Consider the following 27,691-nt stretch of genomic DNA (forward strand, 5'->3'; position numbering starts at 1 on the left):
CTCTGTACATATCCCCAGGGTTGAAAGTGTGACATTAATCCTGACAAATCATACGAGATCTTAAACTCAATTCACACAATGAAAAGACACTAGGCTCTACAGTATAGAATATTCATAATACTTTACATAGTGTTCCATATCACATTGAATTATCTCCAAGCTTTAACGCCAAAATACGCACATAATAGAAATTTTTTTTTAAATGATTCATTTTTTTAAATTTCCTGATTAGTCCCTATGATCTCAACGATCTAATATGATGTGGGACACCCTGTAGTTCCCAGAATAACATTTATATTTGTATACATTGAGACTTTACAGAGACATATCCCTCCCCCTCCACCCATCATATATTGGAATAAATAACTAACTAACTCTCTGTTTTTGACCATGTCCCAGGAAAAAAAACTTCGCCGGACAGCACAATTTTTTAGATAAAAGTTTATTTTTTTGCTTTCAATTTATCATTGGGGTCGCTGTAGAATCAACAACTATAGTTTGTAAGCATGATTATATTTTTTTCGAGAGAGACGCTTTAAATTTTAATTTACGGTTTTTGCGCCATATTATTTTATGAGTTCAGATTTTTTCAAATCTTTTTAATAATTTTTTAAAAAAGATTTTTCACCCTAACAATTGTGAATCCACTCTTTATTATTTTGTATTTTGTTTTGCTTTAAAGTCTTATGGAATCGATCATACTTTTCCCTCGTACTTAAGTTTATTTAGTTAAACATTTTCTTAATTCGTTCGGCCTCCTTGAAATAAAAAATAAATTAGCTGAAATACAAATCTTACGAAAACTGATAAAAAATTCCATTTGCTCTAGCAATAATTTAAAGCGGTAAATAGTAGAGGGACGGATTTATTAATTTCTCCAGGATAAGATAAGAACTGGGAAGTGTTGGGTTGGATCATTATGAACCCGACTCATTACTGATAAGCTTATCCTAGAGGAATATTAGAAACTGGGGGATTAGTAAGCGCTTGGGAATAATTATCATAGGAAGCCAAGATTTTACCTTACTACAATACTACAAATAAACATTTTTTTCTCAAGTTTTTACCCTGAACATTTCGAGACTTAAGTTAAATAGGATGTTGATACAATTATTAGATGCCAACTTTATTTAAGGTTTGGACTCTCGTCTTATTTTATGTAACAGAAATTTTAAAAAATCTGTTTGATGTAGTTAACTGCAACGTTTATTATTCTGATATTGTGAACATCCGTCCTACCACTCCTTCCTTATTGATACACACATCTTTGACAAAACCTCATTTAACGAATCAACAAAATGAGTTCTTTTTCCATCTGCTAGGAGAGAATCAGTTTAATCCGTTTCCTTCATTTAAAAGTCTTTAGCTCAATAATTCTTAAAATTTAATCCTTCTTTTTAGATTATTATTATTTATATTCCCCAACTTTTATATCCCTTCATCTTAGAGCTTTTTAAAAATTTCTCAATTCTCATCGCAATACTCATTAATTAAGAGTTTATATATTTTGCATCCTATAGATTCATAATATATCTAGATTTTTTATAATCTGTACCAGAGTCATAATATATCTCAGAGTTCATATATTTTACACATATCATGGTTATGATTTATCTGAAGTTAATATATTTCATCCTTAATCCTCTCTCTGCTATAAAAAGATCATATAATCTTATTTAACAATAACTATAATTCTTTTGTTGGGTAGCAAACAATATTGAAGTAAACAATAACTGTAAACCAAGAGTAGCATAAATCTTCCAAATTCGATTCTATTTCCTACATCCCTTACTCTTCCCCTCCCCTTCCCTTTTATTTGCAAAAAAAATATTAAAAATTCTAAAAGTTGAAGGCTTGATCTTGATGTCCAATTTGGGCACTTTTAAATTTAAGTTTTAATGCTTAATTCCTCAATTCTCAATTAAAGTTATCTCTGCATGTTATGAACATCACGACTTGTGATATAATTTGTTTTTAAATTAAATTATTAAATTTTATTAATTATTAAATATTCAGAGGTTAAGTGATGTTTGGAATAATTTGATTGTAATATTACCTATAAAGCGTGTTGCTAACTATTCATGTTAAAAAGTGCACACCCAAATTCATTGTTAACTAAAACACAATACTTTAATCATGAGATTTAATATTTATGAAGCTAATAGCATTTAGAAAATGAGATAATTTGGAATGCTGTGCAAACATATAAAAAAAGATTGTTAAAAGTTTAAAGTTGGAATGGAATATAAAAATAGCATTTAGAAAATGAGATAATTTTGAATGCTGTGCAAACATATAAAAAAAAGATTGTTAAAAGTTAAAAGTTGGAATGGAATAAAAAAATCCATTTTTAAAAGTTGAGTTTTTACAACTTTTTATAAAAGTCTTGGATTAGCTAACTATTAAACCCAATAAGATATCCACACAGAGTCATATTTCGTTTTTTTAATCACCGCTGTTGGTTCTAGAACTGAGTTTTCATCTTGTGAAAATAAGGAAGTTTCCTCTATGATGATAATGATGATACTCTGAGCTTACTCTGGAGAGAACACGGATTAAAGGAACCATTACGTAACTTCAAGTAACCCTTGCATATCTCATTATCAACGGTATCGCTAAAAGCTTTGCATGATAAAAATGAATGAGACATTCATGTTTTAACATTGATTACTTTTAATTGTGGTTTCTCCACAACAAAAGTGTCGTTCAGATTTCCTCTACAGATAAAGGTCTTAAGGGTACCGTTGTGACTCGGTATGCCCATCTTTGAACTTAGTGGTTACTTGAAATTACGTATACAGTCCCCTTAAAGATGTCGGATTGACTGGAAGGATGTTGATGTTCTCCCGAAACTCTCAGTATGGGACGAGGAGAGAGAATACTCCGAACCCTGCTGAGACGGATACATCTCTCTCCACCTTCTTCACAAGATCAGCTGACAAGAGGAGTGGGCGGGCAAGTACTAAAAAGTCCCGCCCCCACTCCTGGCACTCGACAATACAGAAGGGGTTGGCCAGGGCTAGATCTAGGTCCCTAGGGAGGGATAAAGAGAAGGATAGGGTCAAAAGAGCGTCTAGTGCTCTTACTTCCGGTAAATATATTATTAATCTAATACTTCCGGTAAATATATTATTAATCTAATACTTCCGGTAAATATATTATTAATCAAATACTTTTGGTATATATATTATTAATCTAATACTTCCGGTAAATATATTATTATTCTAATACTTTCGGCAAATATATTATTAATCTGATACTTCCGGTAAATATATTATTAATCTGATACTTCCGGTAAATATATTATTATTCTAATACTTCCGGTAAATATATTATTATTCTAATACTTTCGGTAAATATATTATTAATCTGATACTTCCGGTAAATATATTATTAATCTAATGCTTCCGGTAAATATAATATTAATCTAATACTTCCGGTTAATATATTATTTATCTGATACTTCCGGTAAATATATTATTAATCTAATACTTCCGGTAAATATATTATTAATCTAATACTTCCGGTAAATATATTATTAATCTAATACTTCCGGTAAATATATTATTAATCTAATACTTCCGGTAAATATATTATTAATCTAATACTTCCGGTAAATATATTATTANGTTGCTAAGGATAAGGTTATAGAGAAGCTAAGAAGGGTTACATTATTTGATTGATGATACATAAAGTATTAGAAGCCTGGACATACATCCTCCTTACTCCGAGTACCTTTCTAACCTTATCCTGGATACTAGATAGAAACCAGGTTCAATACATCCTCCTTACTCCGAGTACCTCTCTAACCTTATCCAGGATACTTAGAAACAAGTGTCGAAACATTCTTTTTACTCCGAGTACCTTTCTAATCTTTTATCCAGGATAATAGATAGAAACCAGGTTCAATACATCCTCCTTACTCCGGGTACCTTTTTAACCTTTAACCCTGGGTACTAGATAGAACCCAAGTTGAGTACATCCTTGTTACTCCGAGTACCTTTCAAACCTTATCCTGGATACTAGGTAGAAACCAGGTTCAATACATCCTCCTTACTCTGGGTACATTTCTAACCTTTAACCCTGGGTACTAGATAGAACCCAAGTTGAATACATCCTTGTTACTCCGGGTTCCTCTCTAACCTTACATCTAGTTTATACTCCTGTGTATTTTCTAAATTATCAATTTAAAGAAATTAGATGACTCTGATTTATAAACCAACTGGCATGGTGGTGATGGGTTCAGGGTTAGGTTTAGCTCCCAGGTACAATATATATGGGGTTAGGTTTATAGTTAGAGGGGAGGGGGTATGTTTAGACTAATCTTGAATTTAATGTTCAAGTTTATGGATAGTTAGGTTCAGATTTTGATTAGGGTTTAAGCTTCCAATGCTCAAGGCTTAGTGAGGTTTATGATTTGGATTAAATTCAGTCTATAGTGCTGCTGGGATAAAAAATCTAAATGCATTCAATTAAAAAAGAAAACTACAAAAATTATGAAGTGCACTTATTTTGAACATTTCACAGGTCAACTCTTAGCAACCCTCTGTATGTCTGTCTGTAGTTATATCTGTTTGTCTGTTTGTACCGTGTGTATTTAACCCAGAATCAGATCAGATAATCTTTAAACCGAACTTTCTTTGTTACTTTTGTAACCAGGTCTAGTTTTGAGCAGAATACTAATGCCTTGCTTAGCTTTAATTGAAACATTTAGTAAAATATTATTATTTAGTGTGTATCCCCCACCACCATACTACAGGAAGCAAGTATAGCTTTTTAAAATTAAATTTTAAAATGTTTTTTTAAAAATCCATTTCGATCATTTCATTTTGACATAAAACATATTTGTATCACTCAGAAATATTTGAATTTTTAAATAAATATTGGCAGAAAAATTGCTGAACTTAAAAAAAACTTCATTATAATTAATTGATTATGTTATTAATATTTTAATGGCAATATTTGTTATTTCATTAAATTAATTTTTGTACTCACCGCTTCCTCCCTTTAACCTTATCATTATCTGAACTAATCTGATCTTAATTAACTTATTATTATTTTCCAGGTGAGTTTCTTTTTGCAGAAGGAAGACGACATTCATTAACAGTAAATATATGCATAGATAGATAGTTATATAGACCGATAGACGGCCGACAGAGACAAAAAATAGATAGATAGATAAATAGATTGATGGACAGACAAACGGTCAGATAGATAGACAGACAGATAGATAGACAGACAGACAGATAGCAGATAGACAGAAAAAATAGAAACATACAGTCTGGAAGAGAGAAACAGGCTAAAGAAACCAGGCAAAATTGGAATAATATTTAATTACAATTAGAAAAGCCTCGTACATCTTGTTTTTAATATGGAAATTTTTTAGTCCATATTTATTTTGAACACTATTTAAGAAATATCTCTTAGATACATGTATTAGCTTAAAACTCAAAGTCAAAATTGGTTACTCGCATTGAACTTGTTTCTTTTCTGTTCTTTTTCTTATTATTCTTATTATTATTTATTCTTAGGTTTCAAGAATATGTAAAGATCTTATTTTTTATTTTTATTTTTATTTTATTACAGTTGGCATACAACCCCTTTATTTTGTTTGATTAAACTGTGAAAAGGAAGTTCCAAAATATGTTTTTCTAAACTTGGTAAAAACATCTCTTTTCAGCACTGGGTTAAGCGTAGTAAACTCTTCTATCCTACTCATCCAACCTGGCGTTATTGTTACTTACATAAAAGGAACTTACGAAAATTTGCAAATAGTTTGTAACTTTTGTATTTATACCGATCTAAGGTTATTTTTTTCTGTGGCGTAAGCATATTGTATTGACTTTTGTTGTTAATATTCATGTACATTGTAAAACAGATTTTTTATCGAAGCTTTTTATTCTTGTGGTTTTATGCGAAAATTCAGCGAAACAAATGTTTAGTATCTTATAGTTAATCTTGCAATGTTTTTGTTTTAATTTGAACTAAAATTGCAAAATTACTCCGACTTTCAGGATTATGTGGATTAAATGTCGTCTTTTTTGGAGACGTTGCTAAGGATAAATATGTTCATTGTTAAATGTTTAGAGGTTTAATCGTTAAATCTAAAAGATTAAACTAAGACGATTTTCTTTTCGGTTGATTCTGTCAATGTCAATGTAAAAGTTAAGTTTGTTGAGTGTAATGAAAACAATGATATTTAGAAAACCTAACAGGAGTTCATGTCAGATTATATCTATGAATAAAGGATAAGAAAACAAGGCAGTCCTAAGCCTGGTAGATAAGCACAGTCAGATTTTGTTTAATCTCTTGGACAAACATAGGGGCGGGAGAGAGGGGGGTATGTCAGATTTACAATGGTACCCTTTAAACCTGTATCGGAGAAAATATCTTAAAATGAGTTGAATTCTGACAAGTTCATTTCTTTTCCTGAAACACCTCAAGTCATTTTTACGGAGAAACTAAAATTAAAATTTATCAAATTTCGAACGAAAAACCTGGATTTTAAAATTATTTATTTATTAGATAAAAATATTTTGTAAATTCAATTTTATTAATTTTTCACAAACTTAAGTTCATACTTAAATTTTCTTAACCTTATATCTAAACAACCCTGATATCAAAGATTTTATAAATTTTAAATCTCGTTAGATCAAATAGTCGAGGTTTGGATTATGAAAATTTAAGCCTGAGGAAAGTAATCAGTTCTTTTTATATGTGAAGTGAAAATAATAATCAACAGAAATTTCAGAAATAGAATAAAATCATTATTTTCTCATCATTATTCTTCCTTGGACATGAAGAGGGGGGTGCTGGAGGGGTAGTCCTCGGGCCTCCTGTCTCGTCTATTTCCTGTAAGATATCTATAAATCGTGTAGGTTTAAGGTTTTCAAGGAATTCTCTTCAATATCTAGATCATTCGTTTGATAATATTTAGTTGCCTCAAGCAGTAGTTCATCTTAAAGGGTGTGTGAAATCTTTTTCAATAGACTTCAATTGATATGTATTAATAGTGTGTGAAGAACTAGATTTTAAATCTAATGTTACATGGTTTTCCCTTTTCTATAGTAGTGGTCTAGGGAGGGGGGGAGGGGTAATGGGTAAGGGTTCAAAGTTAACAAAAGTATCATTTGCATGACTTGATTCTTCCTTTTCCGGAATGCATCTTGTTTATATTTATCAACAAACCTTTCAAAACTCCATCTTGGAAACTGATTATCATCATTCGTTATAAAGTTGTAAATGATGCATTTCCCAATTTTCATATTGCATTAAAAAATATATTCTTTTATATAAATCTACTGAAAATTAAAATTTTAACTACGTCTTATAAAGGTTTGACATGGATACATCTGTAATCATTTTAATCACTACAAAGTACAAACTAACCAGAAGGAGAAGGTCAATTTCAATTGACATCACTGTCACAGCTTTGTGACTCTATTGCTCCTCTAGTTCTGATTTTGCGTACAAGTGTAAGAAAAGCAAATATATTCGGTTACATATTATAAATTCAAAACATTTTTGTTCTTTTCAATATCTCTTCAGTAAGAAAAGTTATGATAAAAAACATATAAGTTATCAATCTTACTCGCATTTTACTTTAGTTTGACGTTTAATGTTAAACACAAATTTTCAAATGAAAGGAAACTATCAACCTACCCGAATGGTTAAGTTCCAATTAATACTTATTCAAAAGAGCATTATTCAACACACAATTTTTTTATTTTATTTCTTTTAAAAACTGTAATCTTTCCCTTTAAACAAATAGAAAAAAAGCAATATCATTGTTCAGTTAATAAGTTTTCAAAACATTTGCTAATTTATAAATCATAAAATATTACTGTGCTTTAAATCATTTTTGCACTAATAGTTATTTATGATTATTGTTTAGGGAGATTTGGTGGGAAACATAACTCCTATTTTATATATCTACCTATCTATCTTTCCGTCTACCTATCTATCTACATATCTATCTATATATCTATCTATCTATCTATCTACCTATCTATCTACATATCTATCTATCCGTCTACCTATCTATCTATCTACATATCTATCTATCTACCTATCTATCTAACTATCTATCTACTTATATATCTATCTGTCTACCTATCTATCTACATATCTATACATCTACCTATCTATCTGTAATAAATCTAGGTCCCGAGATTACTATGCTCTTAGTCTAACTCTAGTCTCACTGACTCTATGTCTAGCCAAAACTCTAGGCTCTAAATCTCTAGCCAAAACTCAAGGCTCTATACATGTCCGTATAACTCAACGTTTCATATATTACCAATTTATTTATACAGGTAAATAGAACTGACCGGAATGGCCGGTCAGGGTTAACATGAACATAGATAAAATAGATAACGAAACATAGATAATAAAGATTGTATTGCTCCTGGTAGCACATTATATTACATATCTTCCTATTTATCTATCTATCTATCTAACGATCTACCTATCTATCTATCTATCTACCTACCTATCTATCTAACGATCTGTTTTATCTATATATCTATCTTTTTATCTACCAATCTATCTACATATCTATCTATCTACCTATCTATCTACATATCTATCTATCTACCTATCTACCTATCTACCTATCTTTCTACATATCTATCTATCCGTCTACCTATCTATCTATCTATCTACCTATCTACCTATCTACCTATCTATCTACATATCTATCTATCCGTCTACCTATCTATCTACATATCTATCTATCTGTCTACCTATCTATCTACATATCTGCATATCCGTCTACCCATCTATCTATATATCTACCTATCTATCTATCGATCTATCTACATATCTTTTTAACTATAAATTTGTATCTATTTCTATTGTATCGATTAACCATATGTTGAGTCCAATCAATAGAAGTCTATTTAAAAATAGTTAAACCGGTAAAACACATGGCGTCTCTCTTTTCTTTAAATAAAACCATCGTTTGGACTTTCTTTTCATTAAAAGAGAAAATGAAAACGGTGAATACCATGTGGAAACAAGTCTCAACGGATCTTCATGTATATAATAAAGCTCTTCGCTAATATATATATATGTATATATTTGTATATATTGGACCAAGTTGGCTGAATTATTTTTTTTATCGATTTTTTTTCAAAATTCCATTTTTTCCACGGGCAACGCCGGGCACTTTAGCTAGTAGTTAATATTACTAACAAGGTTGCATTATAGTTAATATGGCTGACATGAATAGTTTTTAAAAGTGCTGACAGACATCCAGTTTTTATGCTTGATAAAAATCTTGTATATTTTACAGGCTGATGCTTAGATAGATGGATAGATAGATAGATAGACATATAGTGAAAATATTTAGATAGATAGATAGATAAAAATGTAGATAGAAATCTGAAATATTGAAATACAGGACAGAAAGATGATCACAGATAACACATTAAATATAAAATTAGACGATCGGGAAAATTTATCAAAATTAAAAATCTGAAACAGGTTATTTTATGAACTGAGAGTACAAGAAAACTGTTTGTTTTGCTGAATTAGGTTTGAAATTGCATCAATATATTTTACAATGTGTAGGGGGGGAGGGGGGGAGGAGAGTCAATTTATGAAATATTACTACCCTGGAGTGTTTGTAAAGGAGAAGAAAGAATGAGTAGAGAAATATTGATTTGAAAACAACTCAAAATGATTTATGAAACATTTTAACCGTTTAAAAGCTGAACATTTATTTTTTATTCCCCCCCCCCCTTCTGACAAGTAAACGTTAGTGAACTGGTTATTGATGGTTTGTAGGGTTAAGACATATTAGGATTCAACTGTATACCGCCCCCTAGGGTTTAACCCTGTAGGGGGTAAAGGGGGGTTTGCTACCATTTAGGCAGTTTTTACAGGAGGGGGGGGGGGGGTGTGTAATATTTTCATCCTGTGGAGTGAAACATTCAAAACATTACTGCATTCTTTCCCCTAATTTGATTTACATTTTTCTATTTATCTTGAAGAAACTTGTTCTGTCATTAGTGTTTAAAGGGCGGATTCTAAACTAAATTTTGAGAATTAATGTTAAAGGGCGTTTATTCGTAATTAGGTAAAATTTAGAGTTTTGTTTTAAAGACTAATTAAAGCAGACATTTGTAATTAATTGCCATCTGATTTCTTAATTACAAAATAATTATTTTTTAATTTCTTGATTTAATTTTAAACAAACCCATTTTATGCAGCTAGCAATAATCAATGAATTTAGTTTTGACTTCCATTATTATTTCATATTTTTAACCTTGTTTATGATTTTTTACTCCCTTTTCCGTTAGTCGTTTACAAAATACCCTTAGAATGTTTTCCTGTATTTTCGTATTCTTTTGTAAACCACTGTTCAATATTTCTCAAATATCCTGGTTCTCAGGTCTAAATATTTTATCTATAATGTGTGTCTGTGGTATCCTGTATATATTATCTGAAAATCTGGTATTTTTATTCTATTTTATATTTATAGTTTGTATTTTATCTGAAGCCAGAACTTTTGGTTGCGAATATCGGGATTAATAACTTTGATTAAGGGATCAAGCATTTATAATCAAATTTAAAAGTACCCACCTTAGATATCAATATCATGTATTCAAGATTAACAATACTTCACACAAGAGTTCCGATCTATGGTTTCTTGTTTACATAATCTAATTTCTAATCTGATATTATATCATGTCTTATTTTCAATCTTTCGGGTTTCTTTTATCTGGTGTTATCAGATTCTGTTATTATTAAATTCTATCAGGCACTTTTATCTGGTGTTATCAGATTCTGTTATTAGTAAATTCTATCTTGTACTTTTAATTTAATTCTTTTATCTGGTGTTATCAGATTCTGTTATTAGTAAATTCTATCTGGTACTTTTATCTGGTGTTATCAGATTCTGTTATTAGTAAATTCTATCTGGTACTTTTATCTGGTGTTATCAGATTCTCTTATTAGTAAATTCTATTTGGTACTTTTTAGTGTAATTCTTTTATCTGGTGTTATCAGATTCTGTTATTAATACATTCTATCTGGTACTTTTTAATTTAATTCTTTTATCTGGTGTTATCAGATTCTGTTATAAGTAAATTCTATCTGGTACTTTTTAATTTAATTCTTTTAAATCTGGTGTTATCAGATTCTGTCATAAGTAAATTCTATCTGGTACTTTTTAATTTAATTCTTTTAAATCTGGTGTTATCAGATTCTGTTATAAGTAAATTCTATCTGGTACTTTTAATTTAATTCTTTTATCTGGTGTTATCAGATTCTGTTATTAGTAAATTCTATCACTTTTATCTGGTGTTATCAGATTCTGTTATTAGTAAATTCTATCAGGTACTTTTATCTGGTGTTATCAGATTCTGTTATTAGTAAATTCTATCTGGTACTTTTAATTTAATTCTTTTATCTGGTAACCTCTAGAGTGTCGCTTGTCGCTTGTTTCTAGCTTCAGATAAAAAAGGAGTAATTGGCAAAATTTTAATCAATTTTTGAGTGATTTCTGCTGAACAAGACATATTGTAAGGTTTATGTGATCTAGTAATTTTTATTTTAAAGTTTGAAATTTTAATTTCATTATATGTTTTTAAATACCGTTTAGTTATTTGATATTTTATCTTTTAATCCAATTACTTTGATCTGGTTGCATTTAAATACTTAATGATGGCTTTAAATAGTTTAAATAGCCCGCCATTAGTATTTTAAGTGTTTCATAAATTCATCTATTTTAGTCTTACACGTCCATTCTCATCTTACAGTAATTTAGATAGATGTTCTTTTCTAAAAGAAAAAGCATAAAATTTAATTTCGAAATATCAAAAATTTTCACTATCATAAAATTTGAATTTGTGACAAAAACTCAGTTCCTTTCTAGCTATAGATAGGATCCTAATAGCTGATTAATTCATGTATAATATATTATCCAAATTGTCCTTTCACAGATTAACTACTAAATACACTATCCGATAATTTTTTTCATCCATTCACTAATTTATAGAATTATTTATTAAAAATGTATTATGACTTTCATCCGTTAGCCATGTAATTGTTACAGTCGTCCATTTATCCCTTTATTCTTCCGTTATCCATTTATTAGTCAGTCATTCGTTTACAGGGGCGGACACAGGATTTAAGTGAGGGGGGGGGGCAAGATTTTTTAGGAACAAAAAAATTGATAATTAGGAACAAAATTAAAGGATTAGGACAGGGATTTAGGAACAATAAAAAGATTGTTCAGGAATTAGGAACAAAATTAAAGGATTAGGACAAGGATTTAGGAACAATAAAAAGATTGTTCAGGAATTAGGAACAAAATTAAAGGATTAGGACAGGAATTTAGGAACAATAAAAAGATTGTTCAGGAATTAGGAACAAAATTAAAGGATTAGGACAGGAATTTAGGAACAATAAAAAGATTGTTCAGGAATAAGGAACAAAAATATAGGATTAAGACAGGGATTTCAGGTGGGTCGGACACAGTATTAACAGGAACAATAATAGGAACATTAGCAATTTAAGAACAAAAAGAAATTACTAGTTTCTTACGAATTTCTAATTCTAAATTTATCGTTAACAATAACATTTACTTGTTGTCGTTGATTTTTAAATTAAACTGAAGAAAAGACTCAAGATGTGCAGTGTGCCGCGTACCAATAAAACAAAACACAATGTCTGTCGTCGTATACTTACATCGTTGGTTATAAACTTATATTTATTTTTAACAAGCTAGAAAAATATTTTTTTCGTCCTTCTCTTTTGATGATTCAAATTTCAATAAATATTAATTATTATATTTCCATTAAATAAAAAATAATCAAATAGCTTAAAACTGAAAAACACATACGATTTATCAAATTGGGAACATTTTTTGCCTCGAAATCTCAGGGGGTGGCGAATGTCCCCCCGCCACCCCCCTGTGTCCGCCCCTGTTCGTTTATCATTTCATGAATTAGTTCTTTTTTAAATTATCATTCATTCATTCATTCATTATTCCATCCTCTCATTGCTCGACACATCCCTGTATTCATCCATCAAACTATAGAGTCCATCTTCAACCATATTTTAACTATCTCCCAACTAACTCTCTTCTAAGCTTGTGGTTTTCTCACAAAAACTTAATGAAACCCCAAAAAATTGAGAAAATAATGCAAAAGAAAAAGAATTTGTGATTTTAGAATTTTACTTTATTCCGCATGCAATTGCTAAGTGATGGAATGATGAATTAATAAGCGATTAAAAAAAATATTATTATTTAAAAATTTTAATAATTTTAATAACATGTTATCTTGTAACTGGTTCTTTTAGTTATATCTTCACAGGATAATTATGGTTTTAATTACCTTGTAATTAGCTGAGTTTAGACCAACCATTAGTCATTAGTCTCTACACAAGTCATTAGGAGAAGAATATGATAATATCTCATTCTTGGATACAAATTTTCAACTTTTTTCTTGTACTTAAACTGAAAAATTCAGAATTTCGTTTTTGAGTCGTGTTTTTCTAATTTCAGGTCATTAAAATTTTATCATTTGTGATAAACCCTGTACGTTAGGATGTCTATGACTTATCTATTTTGAACACAAAATCCATGTTTTCTTCAAGTTGCCAAAATTAAAAGGGATAGGCGGGGTGGGATCATTAGTTATACTCAGTTAAATCTGAAGCATTCATTTAAAATAGTTTTTGTTTAGAAATAATATGCTATTATATCACCATGAAATTATGGTTAATTTTAGCATGCAACAATCAGACTGAATAAGATAACAAAAAAAGCTGTAATACTTCAAAGTGAATTAATTGTGCTGTAAAGATAGAATTGCTTACTAGAACTAGAACTCAAAATAGGACTAGACCTAGAACAAGGACAAGGACCCAGGACAAAAACTAGGAGTGTGACCAGGACTAGGATTAGGGCCATGAACAGGACGAGCACCAGGACAAGCACATAGACAAGAACAGGACTAGGACATTAAACATATATAGGACGAGAACCAGGACTAGTGCTATTGCCTATGACATGGGGAAAATAAATAGAACGGGATGAATGACTATAGGACAAGGTGCAGGACCAGGTTAATTAACTAGGATTGTCCTAGCTCCAGGACTAAATCTAGTTGAGAACTAACCCTTGTCTGTATCTAGGTGCTCGGAGAGTAGACGGATTAAGATGTTTGGACGTGATGAAGGAAATGGAGGAGGGTCTAGCACTTCTCACAGGAGGGCGGGATAGGAGGGGCGGACCAGTTCTAACCCTCCCCCAGAACCCCCGCAGGGAGCGTGCACGTCCTGAAGACTATAAGAAGCTTCTTGACTACCTTCTCGGGGTTCCCTGGTGAGTACTAAACATAGTCATTCTAGTAGTCCACTGGAAAAAATCGGATCCGGATCCGGATCCATGTTATGAACATTTCTTTTAAGATTTACTGAATTTTTGGAACAAAGAAAAATTTTCTTATTACTTGTCGTTATTTTTATGTTAAAAATTGATGAACCATTGAGAGAGTTTTGGCAGTTTTTGTTGATATTTTGCCCCTTGGATCCGGATCCGGATCTTAAGCAATATATTAGTCAAATTTTTGTGTGAAAAAAAATATAAAATTAGTTTGAAAAACTTTTTTAAGAATCAAACTACTTATATATACAGACGCATATTTTTGTTTGATTTAAATATTTAATTTAGTTTGAAATCTACAAATTATTGCACAGTCACGTTCAGGAATGAAGATTGTAGGGTGTGTTAGTAATGTTAGGGGGGCGGGATTTATAGAAAAAGTACAGGGGATTTAAGTCTAATGGCCGGGGGAATGAATTTGATTAATGAGAAATGAAGGATTCATGAAATTTAGAAATACCTAAATAAAAATTCCAAATTTTCCAATATTAAAACGTTTCCATTAGAAATTAGAAGTCTAAAACTAAAATATAAATTGGAATACAAAATTGATTATTTTCCACGCTTAAATGTAATTGTAATTGATTGGTTGGGTTTTGGCGTTAAATCTGTCAGTTTGTGTTCTGGATCAAATTGGTTTTCTCAGTTTTATTCCAAACTTGAGATTTCAGATATCAGGTTTCAGGTTTAGTAGAGAGCTCAATGTGCCAGGTTAAGTAGGAGAGCAAGGACGGATTTATTTATCTAATAATAAATAATAATACTTAATTCTAATTTTACAAAATGGATATTATAAACATATTATTTTGAGTTAGAATTTTCCAGTGGGTAGTTTTAAATATGTTTTGGCAGAGTACATCCTTATTTGTTTTTATCCTCATTTCCTGTATTTTAACTGCTGGCATACATGGAAAAGGTAAATAGAAAAGGTTTGGGTGCGCACCGCGCCCCTCCTCCATGAAAGTTTTTGATTTTTTTGATTTTTGAAGCTTCGCAGATAACATAAACGAGGGAGGGGGGCAGAAATTATTTTTCTTTAAAAATAAATGCCCCTGCAATATTTATGTTTTTAAGTGTACCATGAACGTTCATTAACTGGTATGAATTACATCTTATCAGTTTTTATCGAAAAATGTTTTTTATAAATTATACATAAAGAATTTAATACTCAATTCTAAGTCCAGTCCGGGTTTTTGTTGTTTAGAGAAGAAATAAACTGCCTAAAAATGCATGAAATGCAAAGCTGGGGTGTTTAAATATACTCATGAAGTTGTTAGATTTCAATTCATCTCAGCATTTTTAAGTATTATTCTGCTTATTAAGTGAATTTTATATTTATTTAAAGGGACCGTTCACTTATTTGGGTAATTTGAAATTTATTTTGATCAACAACATACTGGAAAAAAAACATCAAATAGAGTCTATAGAAAGGTATCATACCTTTCCGCTCGAATTCTGAACGAAAAATCGGCTTTTTCTCCGGCCACAGTTGTCTTTGAAAAGTAAGACTATTACCAATCAACAGCGAAGAGCCTGTTTAGTTTACCCTGAAATTACCCAAATAAGTGAACGGTCCCTTTAAGTTAAATCACATTTTATTTGAGGGTTGTATACTTCTGAATGAGGCCTTAGGATAGTTAAGGGTTCTATTAGTATCCTATTTAGTTTAGATAGTTACTATTTAATTACTTCTAAATGACTTAACCATGGCTTAGTTAACATTTACCTAAAACCAGTTAAAATCCTGGAAATAAATAAGAATTTACTTCCTTCGCGATAATGTAGATCACAAATATTTACAATGATAATTCAGCTATTTATTTATTTATCTAGTTTGACCATTTATTTTAAAAATTGGGACTTTTTTTGGAATATTGGAATATTTGCAAATATTTTTTTATGATTTCATTTTTTCCCTTAAACATAAATTTGTATACCCCCTATTCCATCCTCTCATTGCTCGACACATCCCTGTATTCATCCATCAAACTATAGAGTCCATCTTCAACCATATTTTAACTATCTCCCAACTAACTCTCTTCTAAGCTTGTGGTTTTCTCACAAAAACTTAATGAAACCCCAAAAAATTGAGAAAATAATGCAAAAGAAAAAGAATTTGTGATTTTAGAATTTTACTTTATTCCGCATGCAATTGCTAAGTGATGGAATGATGAATTAATAAGCNGGGCATATTTGCACTTAAACGGAAGAAGACTGTAAGTGTTAGGGGATACTAACTATTAAAATGTACACTGTACAGCTGTATTAAAGTAAATATACAGAGAAAATTTTAAGAATGTATATATAAACATTCTTTTGTTTTCTTTTATAAAAAACCTACCCCTCCTGAAACCCTTATCATGTCTAGTGCAAACAACTAATACTCCACTTTTAAAGTGTCTTTTTTATGTACCACCCTGTCTTGGCAGTTAAAGACGTATAATTGTGTTCTGACCACCCTGTACTTAATATAGTCGCCTCAAACCATTTAAATTGTTGAGTAAATTATACCTTTACTTATCATAATTTATATTGATCAGTTCGAAATAATCCCAAACCAATGTAGGTATATAATATACTTTCGTCGGGTTCAAGCGCGTATAGATGGTATATATGTTTTTAAGATAATTTACTTCCTATGTATTCTAAAATTGGGAAACATGACTTTTTCCCTTCTTTTAACTCCAGTCATGGCGTGCAAAATCGTTGCAAATATGTTTTTAAAGGGACTGTTAACGTAATTTCAAGTGACCCATTAATTTACCTTTTTACCTTTTTCTGGCAACAATGAGGAATCAACACAAATAACAATTATAAATGTTTAGGAAAGAAAAACAAGAATAAAAAGGTTATTCATAAAGATGTTTTGCTTAGTTTTGCAACTAATACATTCCAAAGTTTCTGAATTATGCTTCATCTTTATGCGTCCTTTCCCATGAAGTATGACATGTGTAAAAACTCATCTACTAAAAAACACTAGTTTATCTGAGAGGGATGTTCCACGCTAGTTGTAATTATGTTTTTATCCTGGTCTTTACACTTGTTGTATCATCAGACGGAGGAGAAAGAAAAGGAAAGGATGACATCGCTAGATTTTATATCTTCAAATAATGAGACTCTTCAGAGAGCATGAAACAGGGGCAAATCAGGCATTATACATGTAACATGTGTTGTGTGATAATTATAATTTTATGATCTGTTCCAAAGTTAAGAAGAATTTGATGTAAATCCAAATTTATTTAAAGTATCATATTTTGTGAAAAAATGAAAATTTCTTGGTTATTCTGATATTTTTGATCCTCTGTGGGATGTAAACAGTTTACCTAGTGTTTATACTCAACAATCCTATTGTGCAACATGTCATCTTGCCAATGAGAGTAGAATTAGGGAGAGGGTTTGTTTATATTTTACTTTGACATATTAGGACAGCTGAGCCACTAGTAAACAAAACAAAGGTTGTATCACAGATAAAGCAGGTTAGGAAAGCATGATATTACTGTTTACAAAATGTTGTTTACAATAAAACTAGTTCTAAAGAAAACAAACTACTCCTTCTCCTTAGTTCTATACATCCTTGTACTGTCTTAACACTAGATTATGATAAACATCATTATTTTTTTTATCAGATTCAGTATTAAACATGTTTTTTAATAGATATTTTACATAGATTATTTCGTGTTTGTCTTTTTTAACATATTTGAGCAATACAGCTGCGTTATGATTTTAAATCTAAAGATCAATAAAGATAAATAGGTCAACAATCCCTTTAAAGAAAGATCCCTATTTATAAGATTGGTTTAAAGATTAAGAGTCATGTTACTTGGTATATTATTTTACGAAGATTGATTACGCATTAATGACGAGCAATGTTCAGCCATACATTACTGTTTTTGTTAAATTCACGTTGAAAGAGAAGAATACCTATCAAATTATAAAGTCACCAATTAAATTTTTTCAAGCAAAATTAGTTTTTTGTTAAAAAGTCAAACCAAATAGAAACACGCTCAATATCCCGTAGATGATATGCTGCATAATGTGCGCGCGCGCCTATATTTGGTAATAATTGTAAAATCTCGTGTCCTTCCAATGTTTTCAAGGGTAAACTCAAAACATTTACAAAATAAATTATCTCCCCCCCCCCTCACATTTTTATCATTAAATCTTGTGTCCAAATTTCGGATACAGGGTTTTTCAGAAATATTGCAGTATTTTGCTCTTGCCTTTGCTATTCTCATGTTCCATTTTAAAGCATAAAACTGTAATTTTGTTCTTAATGTGACATGACTTATCGGACACCCTGTAATTTTGTTATTGAGCTGACATGATTTATTGGACACCCTGTAATTTTGTTATTGAGCTGACATGATTTATCGGACACCCTGTAAGGTGTAGATTAAATGGATTGAGAGAGAAGTGAAGAGAAAAATTGGATTTCCGGAAAACCAGGAAGAAAGGGGGGGGGAATAGCTTGAAGGGTTGGAAGCGCTTGTAAAGATTTTAAATATAAAGTGGGCGAAAAAAATACCATTTTGGGTGTGGGAAAGGGCGGGGGTGATTTACAACGCTTTGATGAGAAAGAAAATGAACATTAAAACATAAGACAGAACTGGCAAATTTTTTTTTTGCCTTTTGAAACTTAATATTCATTCACTTTCCTCAAAAGTCATTTTTCAGTAAAAACTTCATTTTGTACATTTGAAGATTTTCCTGAATTATATGGTGTATGCCTTTTAATCTATCCAGAACCTGGATCCATAAATATAAATATTAGAATATTTATTGATAAATTCCAAACTATCTATTTATCCAAATATCTATATATTTACATAAATCAAATCAGGGAAAGAATTTTGAATGGGATTGAGGGGAGACAGGGCAAAGGGGGGAGCGGGTTGTTGTTGTTAAATTCCTCAAAAACTTTTTTAAAATCAAAATCAAGATAAACTAAAATACCCATATCTTAGTTTTATACTTTAGGTGTACTGCAGGTTCTGGGGGGACTGTAAACAAAGCTCACTCTGAGAATCCCTGGGATGTTTACATTTTTTACTTTGTTGCAATTCACTAAGAATTATGTATCTCATAAATAGCTTTCCTTTTTTACAAAAAAACCCTTAAGCCTTCAAATTCCCCATGACGCTTTGTTTCAAGCACATAACCCCCCCTCCCTCTATTTGCCCACAGCTTAATTTTGCTCAGGTTCAAGTGAACTGTTCAATGATTTTTTACTGTTTTTTTTTTGTTGAATTTTATTGGAAAAATTGGGACAAAATATTTTAATTAAAACAATGCATGCATCAAGCTTAATTATTCACAATGTACAGATTTACTCACAATGGATTAAAATGTAAAGACAACTTAAAACTCTTTAAAAATGACAATTCCAAGGTTAAATTAAGTCCTTTGCCTGGAAGATAGTCTTTTTATGGCCTTTTTATGATTTTGCATAGGAAGAAACAAGTTTACAGTAGCAGAGAATTAGAAATATAAGGAAACAGACAGTATAAATTCCGTATAGTCGTCGCTGAATTCGCATAATTTGGGGTTAACCCTGTATATTACGCTGCCGCCATTTTAACACCTAGTTAGTTTATGGTTTGATAAATGATGTAGAATTGATAAATCTTCGTCTTTACACTAGTCTTTTATTCATCATCATCATATATCTATCCATCTATTTATCTATCTATTCATCTATATATCTATTCATCAGTCTAGCGATCTATCTATCTACTATTTTGTTTTTAGACTACACCTTATATTCTTTTTATTCACCATAATAAATCCTATATCAAACAGGGTGTATCTTTATTTCAACACTATATAAGACAACATCAGACATTATGTTTCTTCTAAACTTTTTTATGGGTTATATCTTTAAAATTCAATCTTTATCTTTTGTCTCTTAGGATATTTTTTATACTTAATTATCAAAACTATTTTTGACTTATTGTTTTTATCCTTTTTAACTTTTTAACTCTACATGCATTTATGCATTACACCCCTTTCAACCTTTGGACTTTTGGCGGGAAAACGAAAAAAGAAAGGTTAAAAGAACCCCAGTCATAAATCTTATTCCTTCTTCCTTAGATCGATTATACTTGAGACGCAAAAAGCGTATAAGTATAGTATTCTTGCGTCAGAGGGATGGATGTTACGCATATTAGAATCATCATTGTTGTAATAAGAATAATGACTTTTCACAGAACCATTATACTCTATTGAAGGAAAGGAATTGAGCTTTTGCCACATACTCTTATTTTCCAATCTTTAGATCTTTGCAAACAGATGTCGTAGATTTCAAACTACAAATTCTGTTAGAACAATTAAATTTGACATACGAAAAGATTTCACCATCAGGTTGGAAAAATAAAAAATTGAGTTTGTGCAAAACTCTTAATTCCTTTAACCAAAAGCAATAAAAGATTTTTTTTATTTGACTATTTTATGGACTAGTAAATTATTTTTGTGTTCTCTGAGCTCCTATTTGTGATTAATCGATGATTTAAATACTTGTTTACACTTCTTACAACGCCTAAATTAAGGTTGAAAGAGAACGCTTTGATTTCTGTTACATTATTAAGGCTTTGAGAAACCAAGGTTCGTATATCAAAGGTTTTATTCAGAAACATCATTATACACTCAAACCTATAGATACATAGATACAGGGTGAACAATATATTATAATTCATTCAACCTAGAGATACAGAGATACATGGTGAACCATATATTATAATTCATTCAAACCTAAATACAGAAATACAGGGTGAACCATATATTATAATTCATTCAAACCTAAATACAGAGATACAGGGTGAACCATTTATCATAATTCATTCAAACCTAAATACAGAGATACAGGGTGAACCATATATTTTAATTCATTCAAACCTAAATACAGAGATACAGGATTAACCATTTCATAATACACTCAAACCTAGATACAGAGATACAGCCTGAACCATTTTATAATATACACACCTAGATACAGAGATACAGGGTGAACGATATCACACTAAAATTTAAATTGAGGTGAAAATTACTAAAATGTGAAAAATTAAGATCATAATTTTTAAAAGCATAAGCAACTTACAAATAATTAAATTTACTAACCAAATGCATACTACTTTTTACTGCAACTTATTACAGAAATACAGACATATAAGAAATCCCTTTAACAAGAATATAGCCATGCGAAAGGTGTGAATGCGTCATGAACTGCAACGTAATCCTGTTCTAAACTATATCTGTAATTTATAGCGTTGAAGCAAGATTAAAGGGTGTATCTTAATTACTTGAATTCCTTAGTTATATCTATTGATCACTAAACACTGTTAATTGACAAGCACACCTCGGATTCATGATGGATTGGATAGTTGTAGACTTGAACATCTTGAAATATACTAGATCCAGATCTTTATCTTTCATTTTATATATATTCTCACTCACCAGATTAACATCAGATTATCTGATTTTAGGTTACAGAGGTTCTAAGCTTATTTTGACACATTTGTATACTGAAAGTTAATTAAAGAAATTGTATTTTTCAAATATCTAATCTACGTTAAAATTTGAGTAAATCTATATGTATGTTATAAAAAATGTAATTTTTTAATAATACATATCTATTTTAAAATCTGATATATCTAAGATGTTTATTGTTAAACAGATAGACATCTATCTGAAAATGTGAGATATCTAAGATTTATATTGTTAAATCAATAGATATTTATCTTAAAATATTAGATATCTTAGATTTGATTTATATTGTTAAATCAATAGATATTTATCTTAAAATATGAGATATCTTAGATTTGATTTATATTGTTAAATCAATAGATATTTATCTTNTTTGAATTAAAAAAGTCATACTTTACAAATTTTCAAGAGTCTAAGCACATGTTTTTTAAACCTATTGTTTCTTCTTCTCCGTTTATAGTAAACCCTTTTATATTTAGTATAAAAACTTCAACATATTGAAAATATTCGACAAAACCAACCATATTTAACATAGGAAACCTTTACTTTCTCATCATATTCAGCAAATTAACATTTCTTTACTTCTCATATTTAAAATATTAAAAGTATTGTTAACCTATTTCAAAATACAACTCACCCCATTTTTTTTATTTAAATTAATCTTAAAAAGCTCAATCGCGTTCCTGAGCGCCGGAATATCCAAAAATTCTGTTCAGTATGTACTCAGAAAACCACGAGTTTCTAGTTTGTTCATTTGCAGTTATGAGCGAAACTTTTTTTCGATTCGATATTTCTATGATATTAAATATTAGAGGGAAAATGTTCAAGTTTTCTTTGTCTGTTGTTTAAGAATCCAATACTCTTCACAACCCTTTAATTTGATCAGGATTGAAAATATTAGAAAAACATCCTCTCTTTAGAAAAGGTTATTAAACCCTACAATGTAGAAACCTGGAGTTCATATTTTTCCAAAAGTAATCCTTCATTAGAAAATATTATCTACAACTTTTCCATCAATACAGACACTTTTTATAGGTATCATGAAACCGTTTTATCTACCCCCTAACTAGGATTGACACAATTGTTAAAAAAATACTAAAAACGATTCAAGTATCCTTGAATAAGGTATTGAAGTAGGATTAATAACATGTTTTGGGTTAAAAAACAGAAACCAATCTCTTTTAATTCACGAGGCCCGTCCGTGAACCCTGGTATTTATTCTAGGGCAAAGTAGTGGTTAATTGTTAATTAAAAGAGAACTAGGGTTCTGTCTAATTAAGTTTCAAATGGTTTGCAGGTTTTACATTTCTTTAGTCGAGGGTTTCTAGTTTTCATGGTTTGAGGTTTCAGTGCGACGTTGTTCCTGGTTTCTTGTGGTTTTCTGGTCATCAGGTTTTTAATGTATTCCAGTTTTTAAGGTGTCTATACTGTTTTCTGGGATTGCTAGTCCAAATATTGGGTTTCAGTGTATTCTGGTTCCTGAGTTTCTTATTTTTATTATTTCTTAATTTCTAAAGATTGATTTCTATATACTTTTCCACAAGTTCTCAGGTTTCCTTGCATCCTGTTTCCTTGGGTTTCGAGTTTAAACATTTCAGTTTCAGTTTATTCTGGTTTTCTTAATTCTTGTAACATTTGACACAATTTTAAGTGGAACCAACCATATTTAAGCGGCGGCTTAAATTTAAGCCGCCGCTCAAATTCTTTAAATTCGGCCTCTGGTTTCTTGGTTTCTATGATAAATTGATTCCAGGTTTCTGATATCCTGTGTCCGAATTTAATGAATTTGAGCTGCACCGGCTTGAATCTTGAAAAATTGAATACAATATTAAGTGAAACCAACCATATTTGAGCCGTGGCTTAAATTTAAGCCCCGGCTCAAATTTTTTAAATTCGGCCTCAGGTTTCCTGAGTTTCTATGATATGTTGATTCCAAGTTTCCGATATCATGGTTTCCTGGGTTTCTATGAAATATTGTTTCCAGATTTCTGATAAACTGGTTTCCTGGGTTTCTATGAAATATTGATTTCAGGTTTCCGATATCCTGGTTTCCTGGGTTTCTATAAAATATTGAATCCAGATTTCTGTTACCTTGGTTTCTTGGGTTTCAAGGTTTCTGTGTATCCTTGTAAATACCAATTGGTTTTTAGGATAAAAAGATAAAGATTAAAGGACTTCTAGAAATATTTCAGACAAGGTGTCACACAAAAAAAGCTTTTTCTAAACCCCTTATTTTCAAAATTATCGAAATATCAAAACCTTACATTTTTATTTTTATTTGCTAAAATTTCAATGCAAACTATTTTTATTATTATTTAATTTTTATTTTGTTTTCACCATCTTAGACAGGGTATTGGAATCCTGAAACTAGTGAAGGAATTTTCTGAGAATCAGGAGATAAAAAACCTTTGCTAGAATCAAGTTTCTATTTTTTATTTACACCTTCAAACCTTTTATCCTTTTCTGCTGAGGTGGACATTTTTCTGGTTGGTTAAACCAGTTAGCGCTATCTATCTATCTATCTATATTTACTTATCCATATATATATATTATCTATCTATTTATCTCTTAATCCAAAAGGTAAAATATTTGAATTAAAAAAGTCATACTTTACAAATTTTCAAGAGTGTACCCTCTTGATAAAAGGATGAGTAGGATGAGTAGGATGAGTAGGATGAGTAGGATGAGTAGGATGAGTAGGATGAGTAGGATGAGTAGGATGAGCAGGATGAGTAGGATGAGTAGGATGAGTAGGATGAGTGGGATGTGTAGGATAAGTAGACTGAGTAGACTGAGTAGGATGAGTAGGATGAGTAGGATGAGTAGGATGATTAGGATGAGTATAGGATGAGTATAGGATGGCAGATATAATGGAATTTAAAGGAAGTTAATTTAGATTATCTTATTTTATTGTACAAGTTTGAAAGTTAAAGTGATCATATCATAGCATGGATAGAGATTAATTTTTCCCATGGGAGAGGGGTGGGGGAAAAAAAAGCTTATCACAATCCTACATTTTCAAGCTTCGTTTTTCAGTTTTTTGTGCATTTGATAAATAAAAGTTTTTTAAAATTCGATGAAATCAAGATTTATTAAAAAAATGAATCTAAATCTAAATATTGAGAAGATTTCTCTGGTATTTATGCCGTGGTCTGATTGATGAAAGATAGGAAATGTTTTATACAAATATTTTATATATCTCATTAGTCGCTTATTTGAACTAGGCCCTTTTTCTTGTGAAATTCTTGTTTTTACAGATCTATTTTCAACAACAACAAAAACATAATTTAAATATGTTACGTGTGTATATACTTGTATCTGTCTTAATATTCTTTCCATTTCTTTTCCTGTGACATTCTTATTTTTTTGAGACGTGGTGCTGAGCGCCAGAAATTCCTGGTAAAAAATCTTTATCTGAACCTGAAAACTGGTGTTAAATATTTGAAATGATAAATCCTTGATGCTCCAGTGCTCCCTAGAACCTCTCAATCAATCCTGTTCTATCCAACCCTGCTCCGAGATAGGACTTTGTTTTACTCCGGGTACAGGGTGAACCTAGAATCCTGTTCTATCCCACCCTGCTTCGAGATAGAACTTTTTTTACTCCAGGTACAGGGTGAACCTAGAATCCTGTTCTATCCAACCCTTCTTCGAGATAGAACTTTGTCATACTCCGGGTACAGGGTGAACCTAGAATCCTGTTCTATCCAACCCTGCTCAGAGAGAGGACTTTGTCTTACTCCGGGTACAGGGAGAATCCTGTTCTATCCAGCCCTGCTCCGAAAGAGGACTTTGTTTTTCTCCGGGTATAGGGTAAACCTAGAATCCTGTTCTATCCAACCCTGCTTCGAGATAGAACTTTGTCTTACTCCAGGTACAGGGTGAACCTAGAATCATGTTCTATCCAACCCTGCTCAGAGAGAGGACTTTGTCTTACTCCGGGTACAGGGTGAACCTAGAATCCTGCTCTATCCAACCCTGCTCCGAGAGAGTACTTTGTCTTACTCCGGGTACAGGGTAAACCTAGAATCCTGTTCTATCCAACCCTGCTCAGAGATAAGGCTCCTAGAATGTACTAAAATTAGTTCCTTCCATGAATAACAAGAAAATCAGCATAAATGGAGAATAACAAAAATCAGACGGGAAGATGTAATAGAAAACAATAAATCTGGAACGAAAGACTGGAAGATGTAATAGAAAACAATAAATTTGGAACGAAAAGACTGAAAGATGTAATAGAAAAAATAAATTGGGAACGAAAAGACTGAAAGATGCAATAGAAAACAATAAATTGGGAACGAAAAGACAAACAAACAAACAATCAACCATCATTTCGTAGAAGTCAGGGCTGAGACCTCATCAAAAATAGCCACAATGGCTATTAATGTACCAATTGGTGACACACTGTCTAGTGTGGCCAACTGTCGAAGTACAGACCAATGACTAAGCCACCGCCCAACTGCACAGTAACAGTCCCCTGGAGTAGTCCATCTCGGTACTACCCCAGTATGAAATTGTTAAAAAGTTTATTAATTTATTTTTAGTTAATCGATTAAATATATGATTGTTTGACAAAAACCCCACCTGGAAAGCTGAGGACCTACAGCTGACCTACATGGCTTGCTACCAGCCAGGACTCCAGTAAATTTGATTATTTTTAATTGTGGTTTCTCTATAAAAATTACTTGCGAATTCCTGCTTACCGGAATCGGACATACTTTTTTTTAAATATGGGGTGACTTGAAATTACAACAATAGTTCCTTTAAGTTAAATATGCGCATATTTTCCAACTTGATTTAACTAGGTGCAACTTTAGATCAAAATCCCTGAAGACGATATTGCTACAAGATTTTACAGTGCACACGTCCCGAAGGTTGTAAAGAAACATAATAATGATTAATTTATTATATCACCTGATGCTGCTTTATTCCTCCCCCCCCCTAAGTTCTTTGATTTTGAATTGGGGGGGGGGGTGTCTTCCGGTTATATAGATAGTAGTTTCCGGTCGTATAAGGGGAATAGTTCCGGGCAAAGGACTTTTTTTTTATAATTTTCCTTAATTTTGGAAATCGGTGATGGGTGAAAAAAAGAAAGGGAAGAAGAGGAGAAAAATAATAATAATGAAATACTTGAAAAAAGAATTAATGAACTCACGTTTAAGTGAGTTCATTAATTCTTTTTAAAAACCTATTTTTCTGGAGGGGGGAGAGAGAAAACTGCAGAGGGGTGGGGACGAAATACACAAATAAATGAGAATTCGGCTGTATTTAATATTTTGGAGCATTTAAAAAAGTCGCGTAGTAAAGTAAAGTTTCATGTTATACCGTACGGATGGTATAGATTGAAATATTGTTTGATTTGCAATTTTTTATGTTTGGAATGTTTTTCATGATTTCCTGGTTAAAAACTTTATCTTCCTGCCTGCATGTCATGTTTGTCGTGTTATCCAGTTTAGAAGGAAGGAATTATTTTTTCCTGAAACTACAATGGAAGAGATATCCTTTATATCCGTCTCAGATAATATCCTTGCAATCCGTCCTTACTTCCTCTCACTGGGTTTACACGTCTCAATGTCGTATTGTTTTATCCAAGCCTGATCTTGGTTTTAGATAGAAAAATACTAAAGATTCCTTGGCTGCCCCCCCCCCCTCTGATCATCCCCAATCAATCTTGAATCATGTAGATATTTAAGATTAATGTTGGTAAATACATTCAGTGTTTTTATTACGGGATCGGTACTTTCTTGAGGGGGAGAGGGGGTTATTGAATAATCTGGGTGGGACCTCTATTAGTGAGGTAGAAGGTAGAATGTG

The 27,691-nt window shown here is 31.2% G+C and overlaps 1 protein-coding gene across 7 annotated transcripts in view; it reads left to right on the forward strand.

The window, feature by feature from the left end:
• The window catches only part of LOC111702650 (triple functional domain protein), a gene marked incomplete at its 3' end in the record, with an annotated part of 222,423 nt that overhangs the window by 75,276 nt on the left and 119,456 nt on the right, over positions 1 to 27,691 (forward strand). For 5 of the 7 annotated variants that reach the window (XM_023474874.1, XM_023474442.1, XM_023474643.1 and 2 more), the window contains 1 exon segment: positions 14,149 to 14,338. In XM_023474874.1, coding sequence (XP_023330642.1) covers positions 14,149 to 14,338 — 190 coding nt within the window. 7 annotated transcript variants of the gene reach the window in all.

Source organism: Eurytemora carolleeae, unplaced genomic scaffold (genome assembly GCF_000591075.1).
Source record: "Eurytemora carolleeae unplaced genomic scaffold, Eaff_2.0 scaffold101, whole genome shotgun sequence".
In the NCBI taxonomy this organism is placed as follows: domain Eukaryota; kingdom Metazoa; phylum Arthropoda; class Copepoda; order Calanoida; family Temoridae; genus Eurytemora; species Eurytemora carolleeae.